Source organism: Molossus molossus, unplaced genomic scaffold (assembly GCF_014108415.1).
Source record: "Molossus molossus isolate mMolMol1 unplaced genomic scaffold, mMolMol1.p scaffold_m16_p_3, whole genome shotgun sequence".
NCBI lineage: Eukaryota > Metazoa > Chordata > Mammalia > Chiroptera > Molossidae > Molossus > Molossus molossus.
In genome coordinates this window covers 122,486,670-122,510,932 of record NW_023425366.1, presented here as the reverse complement: position 1 = coordinate 122,510,932, position 24,263 = coordinate 122,486,670, and the positions used below count along the sequence as shown (strand labels likewise).

General features: G+C 49.3%; 1 protein-coding gene across 1 annotated transcript in view; it reads right to left on the bottom strand.

The window, feature by feature from the left end:
- Nucleotides 1-24,263, bottom strand: part of LOC118641794 (katanin interacting protein) — a 203,788-nt gene that overhangs the window by 138,565 nt on the left and 40,960 nt on the right. The window contains exon 3 of the mRNA XM_036279354.1: nucleotides 3,309-3,385. Coding sequence (XP_036135247.1) covers nucleotides 3,309-3,385 — 77 coding nt within the window. The remainder of the gene's footprint in view (nucleotides 1-3,308; nucleotides 3,386-24,263) is intronic.

Sequence of the window (24,263 nt, the reverse complement as noted above, 5' to 3'; positions counted from 1 at the left end):
TACGTTCCAGTCCCTCCTCACACCTCAGCCCTCTGGTCGCTCTGCTCTTCCGTGAGTCCTGTTGGGCATGACTACGTCTTCCAGGGAGGCGAGTGACCAGAACCACCACCCGTCCTCTGGGAGGGCTGGCAGGTGAGCAGGGCTGCCACGTCTCCCCAGCCTTCCCTGGGCCTCTCCTGGAGCACAGGATGGCTTTCTGCTTCTGGCACAGTTACAGTGGCCTGGCGCTCACTTGCCAAGGCCCGGGGAGTTCCTCAGGGCCAGGGCTGTGCGGCAGACACCTGTGCTTCTGCCTGCCCTGCACCTCTGCCCCATCTCCAATCACAGCTCTCCACAGTCCCCTCTTCCTCCGTAGATCCCTGCTCAAACCACCCCTCACTCCACCCCAGCTCAACAGGTGGCCAAGCAGTGGCCATGCCACCTCCCCAGGCAAAGGGGGTGAAAATGGGGCCCCAGCCTGACCAGCGGGAGCCCTTATCAGCACTTCTGTGGAACTATTAGGAAGAAAGCTCTCTCCCTCTTGAGGTAGGATGTAGACGGGGTTTCCAGCGCCGCCCCGAGGGAAGCACCGCCAGAGATGACTCCTGAGAACGCCCCCGGTGACCACTGCACACCCCTTCTCAAGTCACAAGGCCGCCCAGACAGCAGCCTGGGTCTTCGTCTCCCTTTACGCACAGTGTAAGCTCAGAGGCCGGGTCCCTACCCAGTCAGATGACTAGATTTCCAAGTAAACTGCAGTTTATTCCCGCAAAGTCCCTCCGTAATGGACTCAGGGCCACTGGCTACCCTGGCGGGTTTCTCTTCTCCTGATTATCAGTGACAATGTCAAACAAAACATATTGAGAAAGTACAGCCCAGCTCCTCCACTTCCTGGTTACGTGACTTGGGCATACTGTACACTGCTTTGGGTCTCCACTTCCTTGTCTTAAGATGGGTACAAGAACCATTTCCGCTTCATCGGGTAGGTAGTGTGCAGGTAAAATGAAATGATGCTGGGGGCGAGGCGCCTGGCAAGAGGCTGGCACTCCAGAAAAGAAGCCTTTATTTATTTTTTTATCCTCACCCAAGGACATTTTTCCATTTTTTGTTCAGATAGAGAGGGAGGGAGAGAGAGGAAGAGAGAGAAAGCGAAACATCGACGTGAAAGGGACACATCGAGTGGCTGCCACCTGCACGACCAACCAGGGCCGGGGACAAACTGCAACTGAGGTACGTGCCCTTAGCGGGAACTGAACCCGGGTCTCTCGGGACCGCAGGCCGATGCTCTAACCGCTGAGCCAAACCGGCCAGGGCAAAGGTGACTTTAAAATACCACCTGATGACAGCTCAGGTGCACTCCTCTCTACATATGTCTCCACTTGGAGGTGTTTCTTTTTAGTTCCACCTTCTAATGTCCTGTCATCAAGCCAGCTCCCTCTTGGTGACAATACCTCCGCCCCCCGCCCCAAACTGTATGGCAGCTCAGGTTTGATCTGTTTTTTAATTGCCTCTGTGCTGCAACCTTGTCACTGGATACTCTCCTACACGCTGTATCGGCTGGTACCTCTTTGATCATGCACTTATTGATCCCCAATTAATAAGGTGCAATTTGCTCACATGACACTCTCCTCCCAGAGAAATCACAGGTATTTGATTAAATAATCACCCAGGTGTCCGGGGGCACCATCCAGCCTGTCAGAAACCAAATAAAACCAATCTGCTCCATGGCATTCGTGATGGTAAAACACCCACACTGAGCTAATGAGCACCAGCTCCCACTCCTCTGGCTGGAGGTGGTCCGGGGCTGGAGGAAGATGGGCTCAGAGGACAGTGCCTTCAGCAAAGCAGGCGCTTCTGGCTGGTCCTGGGGCGCTTCCAGTTCAGAGGTTCTCCAATGGGGAGGTAAGGCCTCACCAAGGGCATCTGGAAATGTGGACAGGTGCTGTTGTCATAGATACTGGAGGTCTTAGTGGAATTTAGGAAAGGCGCCAGTGGGCAGGAAACTAAACTCCTGCAACACGTGGGACTATCTTGCACATAAAAACCTGTCCCATGCGACATGTCACCAGGACCCCAAGTGACAAGCACCAGGAGTCCAGCCAGTCAGAGAAGGGCTGACTCCACGTCCAGGATAACAACCCCTACCCTATCTGGCCCGCAGGACGCCAAGTTCATTTCCACAACACAAAGGCCCAAATTAGCACTCAATCCTCCCCTCCGGCAGGTCTACATTTGTTTGGTGCTTTCATTGGAATCCATTACTAACATTTTTTTTTTTTTTTTTTTTGTTCAGGTAGAGTGGGAGGGAGAGAGAGGAAGAGAGAGAGAGAAACATCGACGTGAAAGGAACACATCGAGTGGCTGCCACCCGCACAACCGACCAGGGCCGGGGACAAACTGCAACCGAGGTACATGCCCTTAGCGGGAACCGAACCCGGGTCTCTCAGGACCGCAGGCCGACACTCTAACCGCTGAACCAAACCGGCCAGGGCTCCATTACTAACATTTTAAAATACATGCGGTTTCACAACACAAACCCAGGTTTCCAGCTTCTCTGGCAACCTTGGAGGCCACGGACCCTGGGCCTGTGTTCCCATAACAACTGTTCTGAGCCGAGCAGCTTGCACGTGAAGATGCCGGTGCCCACTCGCCTCACTGAGCAGCCTCGAGTGCCGCCTGGCCCCTCCCAGCTGAGAGCCCGGCCCCAGACCTGAAGTCAAACCAGTGAACTGACAGTGAACTTCCGCAGCCCTGCAAACTTGCGCAGCACTGAGAACATGGCACGATGCCTCTTTCAAACCAGACCACACTGCTTTGACCGAGGTCACTAAACACTGCGTCCATCTACTGCTGGCTTTTGCAAGAACCAGCACTCCAGAGTCAAAATCCACACTGACTTAACTTTAAATGACATGTGGACCAACCTCAAACACAATGTAAAATGACTCCACCTTTACATAACAAGGCCTGATTAGGGGCTCAGATTTCCAAGGGCCAGCACAGCCTGGAAGATCACAGACTGGCTCCTAAGGCCACAAATACATAGGCCCTGCCAAGTTCTAGCTTTTCATGACAAACACACCTCCTCCCAGAACAGAAACCGGGAGGCAAGAGGCGGCACCTACATGTTGAGCAGTTTGCTACAGCTCAATCAAAAGCTGCAATTAAATCAGCAAGTGGAGAAACAAGAGCTGGCACTGCAGATAATATTCCCAGCCTCTGAACGGAGGTGACTGCATCCTATTCCTATGTGAACCAGGGCCTGCACGCTGTTAATACATTTAAATAGGGTTTTTATTAAGGGCTACACGCGAGCGGCTTTGTCTTACCGGTTCCTCTGCTGGAGCAATATTAAATACTCATCATGTTTCTCATCAAAGTCTGTCACCATGTCCTTAGTGTAACCCTGAAATGAAGAAACAGAGCAGTGTGATGCCGGAAAGCAGCGGAGCACTTACTGGGCCAGGCGAAGCACACACAGCACAGGAGGCAGAGGCAGAGGCTGACCTTGACGCAGGCTGGCTCCCCAGGCGCATCACTCTGGAGCCCCAGATCCCCAGAGATTGTCTGATGTCCCAGTGGGTCTTGAACACACACAACTAATGATCTACAAAATGGAGAAGGTCGATTTCCCCAGCGACTCTGTTCATTCCTCCCATGCTCTAGAAAACCGAGGGCCTGGCCAAGATTTGGGCTTCACTCTTTTCTCCCACTCATTAACTTTTCTCAATTGTTATAACCAGATGCAGCCCAAATCCGTTGTTTAAGAGGGGATCTCATTTTTCTCTTACCACTGCAAGAGAAATGCATGCTTACGCTAAACAACAAGTCATTACAAAAATATATGACCCAGAGAGTGAAGGTCCCTGTAGAGCAGATATTTTGGGGGCTGCACCTGTCCTTTCGGCAAAAGAGCTCTGGATTCCCTTCGGGGAACCATCCAGCCCCTTCTCTCAGTTCACTGGCCCTTGAAAGCTCCTGTGGTCTCCTCTAGTTAACATGACCTTGGCCTTGGCCTCGCCAATCAACACCAATCAACCAATCAACATAGTGCTTCCCCAGCCACAATGATTCACTGGTCTAGGTTTGGGCCATGACCCAAGCTGGGCCCCTGAATGACAGCCCTGGGCCTTGCTGATACTTTTGGAGAAATGCTGCTCTCTCTCCACTGCGGTGCTGAACGATGAGACGCAGGTCTGGAACTGCCGAGAGCGAAGTCCCTCAAGAGGACGGCAGGTCTGAGAGATGGAGAGAGATTCTTAATGACATCATTCGAGCTCCAGGGCCCACCCATGCTTGAAGAAGCATCTAGACAATTTACTTATTGTTTTACAGGTTTCAGCTGAGTTTCTGTCATTTGCAGCCCAAAGAATTATGTCAAAAATCATAATCTGACCATATAATTTTTTACAGGGATAACTAATGAAACTACATATATTTAAAGTGGCATATGTATGTACTAGTAAAATCCCCATTGTAATGTGATATATATTCCTCTAGATGTTTTCCTTTGTTTATAATATATACATATACATATTTATAAATACACACATCCTTTTAAACAAAAATAGTATCACACCATAAACAATGCTTTGTAATTTTCTATGTTCCTTAAATAACTTTTTGCCAAGGAATGGTTTAAAGAGACAATATCAACTTGGTTCTAGTCACAAATTACAGGGATTAAGTTTCACACGGCAAGTAAGACATCCGTAATAAAAAATAAAAATGCAATTTGTGTGAAAATCCAAATGATTAACACGAGGAGAGGAAAACAATAGCATCTCCACGGTTCTCTCCTTAACTTGTCAAAATCTGGCTTAACCCCATTATTGTGCTAGAACCCGAGGACGACCCAAACCTCCTTCCTCAAATAGAACAGCTCTTCCCTTCCTCATCCTAGTCAGCTGCTCCGGGCATGGGGAGCCGCGGACCTCCCAGCCTGCCCAGGTTCTCCTCCTCCACGTCCGGAGTGCTGAGCGAGCCTCCTCTCCCTCTCCGCTACCCTGCCTCCTTCGGCCTCCGATGGGGATGGCCATTGTCTCTGTCCATCTTCCCTCTGTCTTTGCTTCTCTTTCTGATGACAAGGAAATGGGGTCCCTGGCGGGGTAACCCAGAGAATCACTCCAAAGCCAGGGCTGAAGAGAGCTGGCTGCAGAACCTGGGTCTGGGGAGGAGGCTCAGTTCTTTCCAGAATAAGGTGTGTGACGGGACAGTGTATGCGCATTTCCATACACACGATTCTCCTTTGATCTTCACAGCAGCCCTCGAAGTAGTTATTATTACCCCATTTAAGATACAAGGAGATCCACCCTATGCATCTTTCAGGAATTGGATCCTCCTCCAAGGCAATTTACATAACCATTTTGAAATATTTAAATGACCACTGATATATTATAGTATGGAACGGAGCATTCTATGACATTTTTAGATGAAATATGAGACTTCAAAAAGCTCTCAGCTTGTGGTGGACTACCCTGGGCCTTCACCTCATCCCCTCCAGGAATGCATTTATCCACCTCTGCCAAAGAAAGATGTCCTCAGAAAGACTTGAAGAGCAAAAGCGTACATCCAGGCAAACTTTTCACCAGCCTGCGCCTCTCAAATGCTAATGTGCGGGCGAGTCACCTGGGGATCATGCTGAAGTGCAGGCTCTGATTCAGTTGGACTGGGGGTAGGGACATTTCTAACAAGCTCCCAGGCAAAGCCCATGGGTCACACTCTGAGTGACAAGGCCCTAGACTGGTCCTCCTTATTCCCCACTATTCATAATACACCCACCTCTAACAGGATGTCTTTGAACTTGAGCTGGGAAGCACTCTGCTTGGAGTCCAGCCTGGCTCCAAGTCCCAACACTGCCACTAGTGTCCTCAGCTGTGAAAAGGAGGTAGTGACGGCCTGTCTGGGCGGACTTCCCTGCCCTCCTGGGGTGAACGTGGACTGCATGCGGTAACAGTGGGAAGGACTTACACAGTACCTGCCCCCTAGAAAGCTCTCAATGAACGCTGTTAATTCACATTTACAGATTCCCATTATCTAAATGGCACTATCCTAGCCCCTCACCACACCCACCCACGCTCAGTCCTACCCTAATGCCTTAATCATTTTTCCAGAAATCCACTCCAACCCCCAGCTCCCCAAGGCCCAGCTCAGTGTCCGAGTCTCAATGAAGCCTTCCCCTGACATCCTCAACCCCACTCACTCAGTTCATTCTGAAACCCTGCAATCAGTATGAAATTATATACAATACAGTGTGGAATGATGTTGATTAACTGTTAAATTGTTACCATCTAACTATTCATATTGCTCACTAATTATCTGGAGACCTGGGAGGCACCCCTGACCTTTCCTTCTCACCTCCTCTAAACTTCAGTTTTCTTGTCTGTGCAAAGGGGGTATTAATAAGGGTACCACACGGGGCTGCTCTCAGAGCTAACTAGGAGAAAAGTGGGAGTGATCCAGGCCCTTTCTCTCCGCCCCCCTTACACCGTCTGGATGCTAACCCGCGGGGGCAGAGCCGCGGGAAAGCAGGGGAGCACGGCACGGGGAGCCTGCTCCTGGGCTGCAGCCTCAGCTTCACCACATCTAGCTCAGTGACGACAGTCCTGAGGCTGACTTCGTACCGAGCTGGCCAATCCTCACCCCAACTCTGGTCAAACACGGCCTCTCCAGCATGGGCTTACTTCCCTTCACTGAGACTTTATTTCTCCGGCTATAACATGGAGGCATTAACATGTAAGGCACCCCACAAAGGTGTGAGAACCTTGTCAAGTGCCTAATTTATCATCACTGTCTTGCAGCAAACATTTATCAAGTGCTTACTGTGGGGCTGTGACGTATGCAATGAGGGTTTAACAAAAGCTCCGACCCAGTGTCCCTGACCTGTGTTGCTCAGTGGTTAGAGCATCGTCCCAAGCACCAAAGGGTTGTGGGTTCAATTCCTGGTCAGGGTACATACCCAGATTGCAGGTTCGGGCACTGTGCATTTGGCAACCAATCGATGTTTTTCTCTCACATACATGTTTTTCTCTCTTTCTTTCTCTTTCTCTCTCTTCCTCTCTTGGAATCAATGAAAAAAATGTCCTCGGGTGAGGATGAAAAGAAAGCTCTGACCCAGTGTACCCCTGCTGTGTGCATCCAGTCACGCAAACACACATCTGGGATGGCTTGCTAGGAGTTCTGGAAACACCCATTCCATCGGATGCACAAGGGTATTTTTCTGAGAGAAGAGTCCATATCTTTCATCAGATTACCAAAGGCAACTGAGAACCAAAAACGGGAGACAAATTATAATAAAATGTGATGCCAAGGACCTGAATGAGGGAACTGGGAAGGTCCCCTTGAGGGCACAGCCAGGCCCCCATTCCTGGGAGCCATCTTTGCAGCCTGGCTCACTCTCCGCATTCAATCCACCAGCCCCCCGTGGAAGCTGCCGTATATCCAGCATCTGACCACTTCTCACCACCTGCCCCTACCACTCTGGTTCAGGCCCCTTACTGGCCTCCCGCTCCTGCCCTCCTCCCTGCAGTCTGCTCTCCCCGCTCCAGCCAGGGGGTCCTGTGGAAGGTAAGTTGAACTGTACTCTTCCACACAGGTGCCCACGGCCTCCAGGCCCTGCACACTGGGCCTCCGCTCGCAGCTCTGAGCCACCTCCCACCACCCCACTGCTGCACCCTCAAAACCCAGCACGCTCCCACCTCAGGGCTGTGAGTCACCGTTCCTTCGGCCTAGAGTGCTCTTCTTCCAGGGAAAACCCAGCCTCCTCCCCTCCTCCGGGCTGGCCTCCGATGTACTTTCTCAGGGAGGGCGTGAGAAGCTGTGCGCACACCCCCACTCCCAGCCCCCTGACTTGATCCCTGTGTGATCGCATTCCTTACGCCTTCCATTACTTGGGCTGTCCCCTGCACTAGAATGAAATTCCACAAAGGCAGGAACTGTGCCTGTGTTTGGCCACTTGTGTGTTCCAAGCCCCTGGGACAGTACAGCACACAACAGGCACTCACTACATACTGATTAATAAATAAGGAGACATTTGGACTGAGATTTTAAAGTTGAAAGGTTTTCTGGGCAACGAGAAAAGGAACAGGCATTCCAAGCAGAAGGATCAATTTGGGCAAGGGTTTGAGGGCCTGAAAAAGCCTGAACTGCTCACGGCCAGAAGTTGGGTTTGACTAGGGTGATGGGTGCCAAGGCGAAGGGTCCGGGCGTTCGGCCCTGACGCAGAGGCAGAGCCTCACCGCCACAATTTTATTCTTATCATCTGAATCCATCCCCAGTGCTGGCCCCAGACGGTGCGGGGTTTTATCAATGGCCAAATCATTCACTCTCTCTGGGGGAAAAGAAATGGAATTGGAAAGAAACACCAAGAATGTTTAAAGGAGCCGGCAGAGTCTGTATTTCAGAAATCACGTATTCCTCTGAGGCCAGAATATTGGAATTCTCCTAAACAGGCTGATTTAGTGAGTGTGCAGCCTGAGCTGCATAAACGAGCAGCTGAGGGGTGTGGGTTTCCAGGGCTTGCACACGTCTCAATGTCTCGGGACTGCACCTTGCAGGTGCCAGGTCCCGGCAGAGAACAATCATTTCCAGCACTTTAATAAGGAGGCTGTGGAAACACTGTGTCGGGGGCACTGCAGAGTTCACAGAGCGCTTCCACACACCCGAGGCTATGCCCAACCCCCCTGGCCCCCTCCCCCAGTGTGTCGGCTGAGCTGAGGGATAACTTCTGAGCAATAAATGAGCACTCTGACTGCCATTGGTTACTCTCTGTGGGTCTTATTGTGAAAGTTGCAGAGAATGCTATACTCTGGGATCACTGGCCCCATTATAGAGAGGAGGAAAGTGAGGCTTTGAAAGCTGGAGCAAATTGCATGCAGGCCACAAAGTGTCTAAGTGGACAGTGGACATTTGTTGTTTTTGTTCAGCATCTATTCATTTTCTTCTGGTTACAGTACCTCAATTTTCCTTTGGGAAACCACCTCTCCTCCACTCTCAATCCATGTGGTGGGGGTGGAAGTAATACTGCCTGCACCTGACCCAGTCCTGGCCACGTGACAGGTTCAGGGCTAGGTATGCGCCCCAAGCCAGCCCAGCAGACTCAGCTCAGGGACTGGTAGAATCTGCTGGACCGTCCCTATCCCTCTTCCCCTGGAATGATTAGCTGACAAGAGCTAGGAGCTACTAGGAGCCAAGCTACTAGAGCTGAGGGCTACCACAGAGGAAGTCATTTTGTCAACTAATTAGGTTCACCATTATGAACATCCTTATCTGTCCTGTGGTAAGATCTAAGAGCAACATCAGCATAGAGGCAGAACTGAGGACAGAGGGAGACAGACCAGATGAAAACGCCATCCTCTTAACTACATCTGTGTTTAATTGCCTAAAGCCAGCACTATCTTGGCCTTTTTGGTCACAAGAGCTAGTACATGTTTTTTTACTCAAGCCAGTTTGAATTGCGTGTGCGCCCGCGTGCGCGTGTGTGTGTATGTGTGTGTGTGTTTAAGAGAGATTTGCATCTGAGTTCTCGAAGGTATAGTGGTGGAGCTAATGCTCAGGGCTGTCTGAAGCCAAAGTCTGTGCCATGTCCGAGGCTAAGAGAAGCATTTAGCAGAGAACTAAAATAATACTTTAATGAATATTCTCAATAATGGCCCTATACTCATAATAAGAGGCGACTGAAATTTATCTTATAGGAAAGACTCCTATTCATCCTTCAAAACCATCCCCAAGTGTCAACTTCTCTGTCCTCCCAGTGCTTCTGCTCTCTGTGTCCTACTGCTGTGCAGTAAGTCTTTAATGCATATTGATTAGTTGAATGAAAAAGCATAGTTCTGGGTTGGCTTTTTACTGCTTTTGCTGACATATCAGATGTACTCCCATCCCCAAAACAGGAACAACAAATACTCAGCAGTCAGTATACCTACACAGCAAACAGAAGCCAAGCAATCAAGCCCCAAAGAATGGCTGATACTACCCCCTAGAGGTGGAATGAAACAACACAAACTCACAGCCTAGGTAGAGTGGTAACAAAATCACATGCCATGCACCCACGAGGTGGATATACCAAGGAAGAGTTTGGTTTACTTCTCAGATACCGTACTTACATTAATTAGTATGCTACTCTGATAGGTCCATCTTTTACTGCTACCAATACATGCCTTGAGATTTTATATTTAGTGTCAGGGTCGTAGAATATCGATGCAGATCCAGATTCTAAAATTTCCTCCTGGACTCCACGACGCAGTATGCTAATTCTATGAAAATGTTATTCTTACATAGCTATCTAAAAGATCATTTTCAATACGTATCTGTCAGAAAATAATTAATATGTCTTTTGATTCTCGGAAAATTTTTCCTGTGCAATGTGTATTATAAACTAACGTTTAGGCTGGCAAATATAGATTTTCTCTTGTTAAAATCTTAAATGAGTTCATTTAAAAGGAGACTGTATATGAATGCCATAAATGGAAAATCATGACCACTTGCCGCAAACAGAAGGCGGACATAAATTCAGAACTAGTAAATGGCACATGTTTACACGCCACCCAGAGCGCTGTGGAAGCCTGCAGACCACACTGGGACACGGCGCTGGAACTCCACGTCCCCACAGCCTTGGAGGTGGGCGGTGCTGACCTCATTTTACAAACTCCTCCTTCACTCAGTATTTTTTGGACCCTATTCTGGAAGCGCACAGAGAGCACATCGAAGTCTCTGCGCCGTGGCCTCAGGCTCAAGTGAAAGGAGACAGGCAGTAAAACTCAGTAAACGGGCAGTACGTCTGCTAACTGGCACGCAGACTAGAAGAGGGAGCGTGGGAAAGAGGGACGTGCTATTTTAGCCAGGGGGTCAGAGAAGGGCAGAAAACGCAGACCGCAGGAAGTGGAGGGAGAGGACCCTGTGGAAATCTGGATGAAGGCCGCAGGAACGACAAGTGCCAAGGCCCTGAGGAGCAGAGAACAAAGGGGAGTGAGGTCAGTGGGGTGGGACACAGGGTGAAGGTGGAGGTCATAGTGAAGACCGCAAGGTGGCAGGAAGCTGATGCAGGGGTTTGAGCAGACCTGACATCATCTCAGCTAGGTTCTAAGTGAGTCAAGATGGGCTGAGGCTGATCCCACCCTCCTTGCCTCACTATCCTGCCCCCTGAGAGCTTGGGATACGACTGAGGCCTGCGAGGGCCCCAAAGCCCACGTGCAGCAGAAATAGCCTCTTACTCTCAAGGAGGACACGGAATGCGGCGTTGCACTCCCAGGCTGGTGCTAAACTGATTTAGGGCTGCAGTTACCTGGCAGAGCCTCTCAGTCCCGCAGGACCGCCGCTTGGCCTGATGGGAGGAGAGGCAGCCTAGGTGGAATTTTACCACCTCCAACCTCGGTCTCCACCCCGACTTGCAGGAGAATTTTCCCTTCTAAGAGAATGAACCTCCCACAGAGCACATCCATCACCAGGACAAGCTGGGTGGCCTGGATGAACACTCCCTCTCCTCCCAGGAGCAAGCGCTCAGGGGCCCCTTCCTATTTATTCCACAAACATTTCCTGAGTTTTTATTTGGGTGCTGAGCTCAGGGGCAGAGACAGGCTGAGATGAATGTAATCATCCTCTCCAACCTCATTTACACACACACACCAACCCTCCTGGGCCCAATAGCCCTTCTGGCTGTTTCTCAGTGAAGCCAAGTCCCTTCCTCCTCAGGGCTGTGGCACCTTTGTCTCCCCTGCCTGGAAAGTTTTCTCTTGGCTCTGGGCATGTGTGGCCCTTCCTGGGGCCCCTCCTGACTGCGCAGGCCTTCCTGGCCTCCTCACCGAAGGCGGCTCAGTCTGGGGTTCCCCTGGGAGGCCACGCCCAGAGGGCAGGGCTGGTGCTCACTCACTCCCACCGCTGCATCTAGCCCTGACCAGTGCCTGGTGCACAAGGCGCTTACAAAGTATTTGCGGAAAGCAGGAACGAGGAGGAAAAGAAGGGAAGGAAGGCGAGAAGACAAGACACCTGTTCTCAAGAAACTTAGTGAAGAGGCTACTGGAAGACAGTTGTCCTGATGCCATGGGGCAGGTGCCACCAAGGGGAAGAACCTGTGTCAGGCATGGTGAGCCAGTGCACAGGTGCCCGGCACCAACAAGGACTGGAGGCTGTACAGAGGACAGGACATGACGCTGAACTGGAAAGGAGCTCACTAGGTGGGTGGGGGAGGGCAGGGGAGGGAGAGGAAGGGCATCCAGGAACAGTGCATGCAAAAGCACAGTGCAAGGAGATCCCAGGGAGCCAGTCTGGGGCTGAGATGGGAGTGGGCAGAGCACGTTGGCTGATGCAGTGGGAACTGCCTTCTGACAGTCCAGGCTGCTTTAAGCCCAATGAGGGGCAAAGCCTGTTTGTGCCAATGACAGGCACCGAGTGGCAGGGAAGCCCTAGTTAGGGAGTGAAATCTCATACTCAAGTCTACAGTTTAGTGGGGGGTCAGGAGTCCCAAATTCAGTGTTCTCTCACACACTGTAGTCAAATTCTAGCCATCTGAGATCACAGAGATCCAAGAATATAAAGGAGACAGTTCATGATCATTCCCTCTCATCCCACCTCCTCACTGACCGAGCAGGGCTGTGATCCTTTCTTCTCTATCTCTTTCCCCCTCTTCCCCTCCTTTTCTTCCTACCTCCTTCAGGTGTACTGAGCACCTCCTATCGAACAAGTTAACTTAGGGGCAGAGGGGTGTGTTCGAAGCAAAGTGAATGCACATGTGAAGTGGGTGCACGTGTGAAGTGGGTGCACATGAAGTGATGTACCTGTGAAGTGGGTGTGCGTGAAGTGGGTGCACGTGTGAAGTGGGTGCACATGAAGTGGATGTACCTGTGAAGTGGGTGTGCATGAAGTGGATGCACCTGTGAAGTGGGTGCACGTGAAGTGGATGTACCTGTGAAGTGGGTGTGCGTGAAGTGGATGTACCTGTGAAGTGGGTGTGCATGAAGTGGGTGCACACGAAGTGGATGTACCTGTGAAGTGGGTGTGCGTGAAGTGGGTGCACGTGTGAAGTGGGTGCACGTGTGAAGTGGGTGCACATGAAGTGGATGTACCTGTGAAGTGGGTGTGCATGAAGTGGGTGCACATGAAGTGGATGTACCTGTGAAGTGGGTGCACATGAAGTGGATGTACCTGTGAAGTGGGTGTGCATGAAGTGGGTGCACACGAAGTGGATGTACCTGTGAAGTGGGTGTGCGTGAAGTGGGTGCACGTGTGAAGTGGGTGCACGTGTGAAGTGGGTGCACATGAAGTGGATGTACCTGTGAAGTGGGTGTGCGTGAAGTGGGTGCACATGAAGTGATGTACCTGTGAAGTGGGTGTGCATGAAGTGGATGTACCTGTGAAGTGGGTGCACGTGTGAAGTGGGTGCACATGAAGTGGATGTACCTGTGAAGTGGGTGCACATGAAGTGGATGTACCTGTGAAGTGGGTGTGTGTGAAGTGGGTGCACATAAGAATGAGCAAATAGTAGGAGGGTCAAGGAATGACGGTCTGGAGCCAGGGACGACGGAAGCAGAGGATGGCACAGGGCTAAGTGGGCCAGGGCACCAAAGCCACATGGCCTGCAGCAGGAAGCTTTGCCCTTAACCCCGGACCAATGGGAAGCCACTTTGGGTTACTAGGGTAGAGGGTGAACACTGGAATAGGGTTGGAGGTGGCCCAAAATGGGTGCTGGGGAACAGGAAGAAGGTGGCTGTAGGTGTTCAGATAAAAGGTGTCAGTGAAGGAACAGCCAGGGGAGAGATATTTAAGGTGAAGGCACAAGAACTAGTAATGGGCTGGAGAAAGGAGGCAAGGGAGGAGAGGTACTGGGGATGACTCTGGAATTTCTATCTGGGGTGATACAGATATTTGGGAATTAGACAGTGGGGACGGTTGTACCACACTGTGAATATGCTAAATACTGCTTGATTATACACTTTAAAATGGTGAATTATGTGTTGTGCAAATCATATCTCAATTAAAAAATGCAAAAAGGGGTGGTGGTGGTAATTAAAAGCATCCACCATTTAAACATAAAATGCTTGCCCTGGCTGGTTTGGCTCAGCAGTTAGAGCATCAGCCTGCGGTCCTGAGAGACCCAGGTTCAACTCCCACTAAGGGCATGTACGACGGTTGCAGTTTGTCCCCGGCCCTGGTTGGGTTGTGTGGGTGGCAACCACTCGATGTGTCCCTTTCATGTTGATGTTTCTCTCTCTCTCTCTCTCTCTCTCTCTCTCTCCCTCCCTCCCTCCCTCCCTTCCTCCCTCCCTCCCTCCCTCCCTCCCTCCTACGCTATCTGAGCAAAAAGTGGAAAAATGTCCTTGGGTAAGGATAAAAAAAAAATAAACATAAAATGCTTATTAGACCACTGACTGGCTCACATAATATGTCCTCAGTAAATGTTAGCAACTAAGATGACACCGATTAGAAAGTCAGAAGTTTCTGATCACGATGGCACAGAAGCTGAACTCAGAGTTCCCCTACACTCAGCGCCCTGAGCTAACCCTGAGGCATTCTATGCCACAGAGTTAACACCCACCTGAAATTCACACACACACACAAGATGACATAACATTTCTAAGGATGCAGCTTTCCTCTTCCCGCGTAGGAAGTGGCTGAGCTAACCTGCTTCTGGGAGAGCAGCTGGGTGTAGGATTTGGTCTGCTTCCAAAGAGGGGCTATTACACCCTCAGTACAGACACCGGGCTGGTGACAATCACGGCCTTGGTTGTGCACCAACCCTTAAACATGTCACCACAGGTGGCAGGCAAAGAATACTATCAGGCCAGCAGCAGAACCAGGGGCCCAATGATAGAGAAGTTGGTCTGCACTAATAAAAACAGCAATTTTACAATGTCTCCACCAGTGTGTTTGTCAAAGGGGAGACTGCAAGCTGGGAGGAGGTCTAGGAATAGAAACTGGCTGAGAGGGAGAAGCCAGGCGTGCAGGCTGCAGGACGGATGGTACTTTGTGCTGAGGAGGAAAGGGGTTGGGAGAGTCTCCTCCAGCCCCTAAAGCAGCTTGTGTCCTCTCTGAATGTGGGTCCTTAAGAGCAGAACGGCAGCCCACAAATTCCATCATCTCTCGGCCTCCAGCTTGCTCCTTCCAATCCACAGCCCGCCACTGGGATTTGCTCTAAAACATAGATCTTCATGGCTTCCCTCATTAAAAACCTGCATGGGCCCTGGCTGGTGTGGCTCACTTGGTTGGAGCATTGTCCCATGCACCAAAAGGTCACGGTTTTGATCCCCAGTCGGGGTGTATACAGGAGGCAACCAATTAATGTTTCTCTCACATTGATTTTTTTTTTCCCTCTCTCTTCTCTCTCCCTCCCTCTAAAATCAATTTTTAAAAATCCTCAAGTGAGGATTAAAGGAAAACAACCTCTAACAGCTAACGAGTAAGGTGACAGGCACTTTGGGGAGTAATGTGGCAGTATCCACTAAACAAGACAAAACCAGTGCCACACAGCTCTCATCTGCTCCGACCAGCCATTCCACTCCTTGGCATCTACTGGGGAGCCGCACACAGGTGCGTGAGGAGGAATACACAAAATGCTAAGCCCTCCAGCTGGAAAATGGCTAAATATCCCCCCTTCTGTCCATACCACACAGTGATGAGATTTTTTTTGAAGGTCTAGGTTTATTCGTAACACCCAGGATGGACCTGGTATAGTTCAGGGAGGTTAGGCAAGTTATAAGTTACAAAATCACGTTACAGAACAACACAGCCATTATAACCCCATTTTGTTAAAATATACACACTCCAAAAATGCCACATATATTTTATGGATACACTCAAGTAAACAGATGCACAGAGAAAGGTCTGGAAGGATGCACCCCATGCTTGTGACAACAGTTACTCCAGGAAGGGAAGACTGGGATTAGGGAGAGGTAGGAATTGGCAAAAAAGGATTTTAGCCTTATCTAGAAGGTTAAAAATCATTTCCTTAAGGAAGTTGTTTTCATGTATTACTGTATAACTAATGACCTCTACCCACCCTACCTCCCTTTGCAGAAAGAAGAGATAAAGACCAACCAGTGGTTCCACATTCCAAACAGACACAGCTGACAAGGCTCTCCCCCAGTCACAGGCTCCAGGACTGGACAGGTTGTGAGCTGCATTCCTGACCTTCCTCCTACAGCCTGCTCCCACTCTCCTTCCCAGCTCAGGGCTGACCGAACTCTTTCTGGTTGCTCAGATCAACACTTCAAGTCCTTCTGAGTCCTCTCTCTTTCTCCCACCCACATCCAATCCAGACACAGGTCCAAGTGGCTCTACCTTCAAGATGCTCAGGACCCGGCACCTTCTCTGCACCTTCACTGCTACCCCATTGCCAGCCACCACCATCTCCCCGGGGTTCTGCAGTGGCCCCCCCTGGGCTCCCGCCTCTGCCCGCGCACACAGCCGCAGAACACATCTGCTGAAATCCGTTCTGTCCTGGCCCGCGCCCACTCAGAATGCTCCTGGGGCTCCCGCCTCACACAGACAAAAGCCCAAGTCCTCACAGATGGCCACTATGCCTTGTCGACCTGGCTTTACCCCTCTGCCCTCACCGCCCACCACCTTGCTCCTCATTCCCCCTAATTCAGCCACATATGCTCTGGTCCGTGTGGTCACCTCTGCCAAAATGCCCTCTTCCCTCTCCCCTCCTTTCGTCTCTGCTCACCGGGGCTCCATGAGGCCTCCCTGGGGACCCTGTCTAATATAGTAGCCCTCTCAGCACTCCCAGCCCCCCTTCCCTGCTCTATTTTTCACTCTAAGCTCTTTACCTTTTATTTGCTTAGTGTTTGCCTTTAAGCTCTAGGATATAAGCTCCACAGAAGCGTGGGTTTGTGTCCGCTGTGTTCACTGCGGAGTCCACAGGACCCAGGACAGTGCCTGGCACACAGCAGGTACTTGAAGATATTTGCTAAGTGACTGCCTGAACGAGCAGACGTTTTGTCTCTGGGCCCAGTCTGCATCACCAGCTTCAGTGACCTCCGTCCCCTCCCACACAGATTCTTTGCTTCTGTCACAATGCACTACTTGCTGGTTCCTCGAACTCTGGTATATGCGCAGGTGTCTGCACCTGTTCTAATCCACCTTGCCTTACCTCTCCGTTATCGAGCTTCAACGTCATCTCCTCCTCAACGCCCTGGCCAATCCACCTCCCACTCCCTATCCTGCTGGTGAGTTCAAGACTTTCTCCTCTGGACTCCCATACTTTCCCATTGTTTCAGGATTCATAGCCTCCTACTATTTATAGAATCAGTTACTCGATGCTGGCCACCTGGAGTTGGCATGTTTTACTTCACTGACTCAACACAGCTACTAACAGAGTATGTATTATCATCTCCATTTTACAGTTGTGAAAACTGAGCACAGAGTGGCCAGTGGAAAAGTACAGAGCTGGAATTTGAACCTAGCTTCACTCGACTCCAAAGTCTGTGCTCACCCTCTCAAGTACCAGCAGGTCCCTCCACAGCTGGGAGTGCTGTGGTGGCAGGGCCAAGGCAGCAGCCAAATCACCAAAGAAATGAGCAACCGACCCCCCAGGACCTGAGCCCTGGTCTGGGCTGACGGTGGGGAAGGCATACAGTGGGTCCTTGAGCTCCCGGGCCTGAGATGCTGTCCAGCCCTCGCGGACACCACCACCGAAGCCCCCTGGGACAACAGGGCCCAGCATAAGGAGCAGAGTGTTAATAATATGAGCTTTAGCATCGGGCAAAACCGAGGTGAAGTCCCGGTTCCTCTACTTACTGGCTGTGTGACTTCGAGCCTCCTTGTCATTTGTAAAACATGCCCTGGCCCACAGGTCACAGCACTGAGACTCCTGGAGGCCTTGCCTAGACAGTCTGAGCCCACAGGTGACGCAGGCAGGGCCAGTAATCCAGGGCAGCTGGGACCGGGAGGTTCAGGGAAGCTCTGACTGCCTCTGGACAGGGGAGTGTGAACTCGGGAGTGGCCGGTGGGGCAGCTTTCTGCCAGAACTGAGCCAGAGAACACTGGTTGTGTCACTGAGTGACACATGCTGACAAACACGAAGGTGAGAGCCACAGACAGAGGGTGTCCTAGGACCCCGGAGGACCCGGGCATGAGCTGTCATCTTGACACCCAGCTGGCTGCGTCACTGCTGGGGCTCCTGCGCAGCACCCACTCTACAGAACCTTAGAAGGAAGTAATAGAGCCCTTTCCACGAACGCCGGCTTGAGGTGGTGGCATTTTTCTAACTGTCCCAAGTAATACAAATACAGACTTTGCAGGCTTGTTACAGGAAATAAACTATTATATGAAAAACACTTACCTCAGTGCCTGGCCCATGGTAAACAACACTCAATACATGGTTGCTAATATCATCATTATCATCAAGCCACAAGGACACGCTATTACAGGAAATGGACAAATTAATCATCTTGACCAATCATCTAAATTACTCTTCCCCTGAAGGGTGGCATGCCATGGGCTCTGTCCGTGATCCCATCCCAGGCCATAATTTTATCAATGGCTGGATCTGGCTGTTGAAGGCTCTTTATTATTTCTGTGGATAACATTCAGATGGGGTCACACAGAATAAACCGAATGACAAAATCTGGGTTCAGATCAATTTCTACAGGCTAGAGATGGATGAAAAAGAGTGTGACAGAACGCGTCACGGCCGAGGTAAAGGTCCTACCGAGGAAAGGCACTGGAGGAAAAGTCTGGCAGAGAAAGTCCACGAGACAAAGGCAGGGCTTTTAACAAATGTGCTCCATGTGAGCTAACAGGGCGGATGGCTCCAAACACCGCCACCCCCACAGCACACACGCGAGTATGCTGGAAATTGTTAGAACAGAGAGAGGAAAGGAACTAACCATGTTTTAGTACACACTGTATGCCAGGGCCCACTTTAAACATTTGACACCTATTTCAATGGCTCAACCATTCATCTCTGAGGTAGGTATTTTGGTTATTTTTCCCATTTGACAGGTGAGAAATCTGAGGCTTACATAAGTGAAGGGACTTGACAAGGTAGTACAGAGCAGAGTTAGTATCTGAAGCCAGTTCTTATTAGAACGTACATCCCATCCCTATATTCTACGCTGATCAGCTCATGGTTGGAATATTCAGTTTGGTTCTGACAGTGTATTTTTTAGAGAAAAATGAACTTATCTAGATAAAGGTGAACAGGAAGGTGAAAACTTGAACAAGAAGTCACCTTGAGACGGAATTAAGTTGGGAAAACCAAGAGCAAGTAGAGTAAACCCTCAATTTTACAGACCTCGATGTAACGGACTTTGGATTTAACAGACAAAATTTCCGGTCCGTACATCATATGTGAAAATTAACACCCTGTTAATTTTAAAACGCTTTTAACCAAACTTTGGTTATAATTAAATTAACGGGTTATTTTTGTGTTATTAATTCACTGTTATTTTTAACAAATTTTAGCAAATAGGCCACATGTTGGAAAAAACACTATAGTAATTTTGCCAACATAAATAAATATTACATATCTACAACTACAGTCTACGTATTTAAATCCAAGAGTCACCACTTGTAAACAATGTTTGGCAAATGATTAGCACATGATCACACCGCATCACACATGATAATGGGTTCTGTTGTCACGTGGTGTGACCTTCTGCAGTTTTAACTGGTGCTGGCCAAAGTTCCCCTGTGTGCTAAGCCACGCCCCAGAGTGTGCATTTGCTTACTCGAGGTGACTGGTGAATGCATGCATTTACTAGACCAATTCAGAATAAATTTAAAATTACAGTAATACATATAGAAAGCTTTTGTGTGAAATTAAACTTTTCATGCATACTTAATTTTAATTACACAAGTGTGTCTAGATAAGTAAAAACAGGTAAACTAATTTGTCAATTTTTAACATATGCATTCGAAAAGACCTACTTTATGATATAACGGCTTTTGGCTTTAATGGACACCCCCTTGCCCGAATATATCGAGTCCGTTATATCGGGGCTTTACTGTACACACATCAGCCTCCCCAAGTCCACAGAAACGACACCATTAAAATCCACAGAGCACAGAAAAGTAGGGAGGGCGCCACCGGCAGGTCACTGTGTTGAGAAATCCGAGAAGTGACGAGCAGGCAGAGTTGGATTCATGAACAGAAACAGGCCAGCTCAGAAGTTCGAGAGGACTGCCGTGAACGGGAAGCTGGTCTTGCGCTGCTCCACACCTCCAGGCCAGACACTCCCCCGGGGGAGAAGAGGGCCTGTGGTCAAATGTCAGACTGATTAGGGACTCTTATGGGAACACCAGGAGGTGGCCCCTCGAGCCTCTCAGCTTGTAGGAGATGTGCCTGGGGGTCTCTGGGTCAGAAAGGCAAACATACCCAGCAGGAGATGGGAGATCCAGTGCTCAGAAGACAAACTATGTGCACCACACCTCATAGCAGGTCCCCCCCGCTGCCCATGGTCCCTGGCAGCGAATTAGAGTAAAAAGAAATAGCATTGACAGAGAAGGAAACAGGATATCACCGTACATGGAAGAGCACATATTCACAAACTACCAAACATTCCAGGAAACTCAAACTGTGAAAGAGGGGCCCACTCAGCAAACGGAAGAAACAACTAAAAAAACAGAGACGGCAATGCAAGCAGAGACAATTAAAGTATGCTGATATCCTCAGAGGGATAAGAGTAGGCACTGCCTCCCTCAAACAAGAACAGCCTATTATAGGAAGTAGTTAGAAATCACAAATAAAAGATTTAATCATCGGAATAAAAAAATGGAAAGACACTGAAGAGCAGAAGAGACAGATACAGAGAAGACTGGTGTGCTGGGGTCAGGCAGAGGCATTCACCGAAAACCCAGGAATAAGAACAGAGGCCACTGGCAAAATGTGAAAACCTGCTCATATCCAAGCTTTAGGGAATCGGGCATTCTCAAATATTTGTTAGGAATGTAAATTACTAAGTTTTTCTTATGAAGCTATTTCTAGATTTCTTACCAAATGGGCCAAACAGATCCCTATTGTTAAGCCAAAGATCAGCAAATAACAGCCCGCTGCCTATTTTTGTAAATATGGTTTTATTGGAACACAGCCTCATCATTCATTTAAATACTATGGCTCTGGCTGGTTTGGCTCAGCAGTTAGAGAATCGGCCTGTGGACCAAGGAGTCACAGGTTCAACTCCAGTCAAGGGCACGTACCTTGGTTGCGGTTCATCCCCGGCCCTGGTCATAGTTGTGCAGGAGGCAACCAGTCGATGTGTCTCTCTCACACCGACGTTTGTCTCTCTGCCTCTCTCTCTCTCTCTCTCTCTTCCCTCCCTCCCTCCCTTCTTCCCTTCAACTCTATCTGAAGATAAATGGAAAAATATCCTCAAGTGAGGATTAAAAAAATAAATAAACACTGACTATGGCTGCTTTCATACTACAACAGCAGAGGTGAGCAGTTGTGACAGAGACAGTACGACTCATGAAGCCTAAAATATGTCCCTCTACAGAAAAAGCTTGCTGACCCCTGGTAAGGCCTTTATTAGTTGGGTTTTCTGTTCTTTGCAACCTAATGCACTCTCAACTGAAACAATGAACAGAACTGAACAAACAGGAAAGGTCTAGAAGATGAACATCTAGTAGATAACCGGTTATTTCTAGGGAGAGGAATGAGATTGAGATTGGGGTAAATCTGAAGGGGAATTTTTATTTAATACACAAACTAGAAATTTTTTAAAATAATGACAATGAACTCAAACTATTTTATAATTTAATTTTTCTAATATAAAAATAGATGAAGGTCTATGAAGAATAAACTAATGGCCCAGCCAGTGTGGCTCAGTGGTGGAGCATCAACCCATGCACTTACAGGTATGGTTTAAAATTTTATGTCTTATTCTTTAATTATCTCAACAACCCCATAAAGAGGTATTATATTTTCAGCTCTGTTCTTCAGACAAAGAAACTGAGGCACAGAGAGGTTATGTTACCTGCCAAAAACCACACAGCAATTAAGTGGTAGAGCCAGGATGCAACCCTGCCCTTGACCACTCCTGCCATTCCGTCTCCCAAGTACGAAGCCTTTTTCCAGGGCACCAACAAAGTACAAGGGGCCCAAAGAATATTTTTTGAAGGAGTTTAGTTTTCTTTCTTTCTTTTTTATCCTTACCCGAGGACATTCTTTCATTTTTTGTTCAGATAGAGTGGGAGGGAGAGAGAGGAAGAGAGAGAGAGAGAGAAACATCAACATGAAAGGAACACATCAAGTGGCTGCCACCCTCACAACCCAACCAGGGCCGGGGACAAACTGCAATCGAGATACATGCCCTTAGCGGGAACCGAACCGGGGTCTCTTTGGACCCCGGGCGGATGCTCTAACCGCTGAGCCAAACCAGGCAGGGCATTTTTCTTTCTTTTTTTAAGTAGTCATCCTGGAAAAATAACTTCAGACCTTATTAAATTTCCTTACACTTACTTCATAGTTTTTGTTCTGAATTACATAGTGGGGGCAGGGAAAGGTTCATAATCTCTTCAGTGGCTTCTAATCAGTATCCAGCCATCATCAACTGCATTCTGCAGGGGCAGGTGAGTATCAATCAAACTGTCTTGGCTACTCAGGTGAGGAAACTGAGGCTCCCATTATCTGACAGCATTGCCCCTGCCTCCTAGTACCCGCCCAGCCCTGTGGTCCTAGGAGGACAGGTGCCCTCACCCCTGTCAAGCTCTGAGCCAGCAGAAGAGGGAAAGTGTCTCAGAGTCCCGAGTGGTGCTGGGCTGCAGGTACTTATCTCCCCAAACTCACTGTATCCTCAGATACCTGGGGAGAAAGGACCACTGATGCCCACCTTACAGGTGAAGAAGCTGAGCCTGGGAATGGTTACGTAGGTGCCTGAGGTCCCCCAGCTGCCTCCCAAAGCGAGCCACCACGTTGCACCAATGCACAGAACACGGAGTTTCAGCTCGGCGGCCCTGCACTTACTGTGTTAACTGGGGCACGTGCCTCGCTGCTGAGCCGAGGCTTCCTCACTTGCAAGATGAGGCTGATACTGCTCACCTCACAGGATGCTGTGAGGATGGACGGAAAGCATTTCTAACCAATGGGCTGCCTGCCAGTTTTATCACTCCCACTGCAAAGAGGCAGGGTGGTCAGCTGTTGTTTTTGGTCTATCCTTCCCCTGGCCCGGCTCCTGCAGAGGTGTCCCCAGACAGGGGAGTTCTCACGGGTCCATTTTCACCCAGGAGACACACCTTTCATGAGTAATTTGTAGGAACCTCTTTTTCTTAGATAGTATCACTCTCTTTTCTAATGATAGTCTCTATTCTATCAAGTGATTGGGCAGGTGGAGAGGTAAAGTGAGACATTTTCAATGCAATTTCATGCCTGAGGTTCAAGGATATAGGAAACTTTGATGATGCTCTGTTGAAAAGCACACTGCTGAGCCAAAACAGATTTGGGAAGGAAAAGCTGTCAAAATTATCTCTTTCTGGTCTCAAATTGCAGCTGTCTGATGGGGGGTGGGGTCTTCCTAGAGTTTAATCTTGTGCTGGAAGCTAAGCTGATAGCAAGAAGGTTTTAGACATGTCAATCTCCTTCCTGGCATTTCATCAGAAATTGGTTCCCGTTGCTTTTTGTGGCTGGCGTCCTGGCTTTGCTTTGTGCAGCTCGGGTTATGGGGCTACGTCTGCACGCGCGTCCTGCAGCTCCCAACCTGGCTGCAGGGCCCTGGGGGTAGGCTGGTGATTGAGGAGCAAGTGATTCTGATGGGAGGGCTGTATGCTGTTTCATCAGCCCAGTTTTTCATGGTAAGACTCATCCACCCTGGCCAGTTTGGCTCAACGGGTGGAGTATCGGCCTGCGGACCAGAGAGTTCTGGGTTCAGTTCCCGCTAGGGGCACATACCAAAAAAAGACTTCTTGTCCACCTCTGACTCTGAAGTGATTAGCTTTTTATCTTTTTTTAAACTTATCTTTATTGTTGAATGTATTACAGATGTCCCCCCCTCCTTTTTCCCCAACTGACCTCCTCTCCTCCCTGCTCCTACCACCCTCCTGTCTTCCCCATACTATTGTCTGTGTCCATTGGTTATGCACATATGCATAAAAGTTCTTTGGTTTATCTCTTCCCACTCCCCAGTCCCCATTCCCTGAGGTTCATCAGTCTAACAACCAATTTGTACTTCTTAATACCTTTACCTTTTTCACCCATCCCTCCGGCCCCCTACCATCTGGCAACCAACAAAAAGTTCTCTGTATCTATGAGTCTGTCTCTGTTCTGCTTGTTCGTTTGGTTTGTAGATTCATTTGTTGATAGATATGTATTTATTGCCATTTTATTGTTCATATATATGATCTTTAAAACCCTCCAA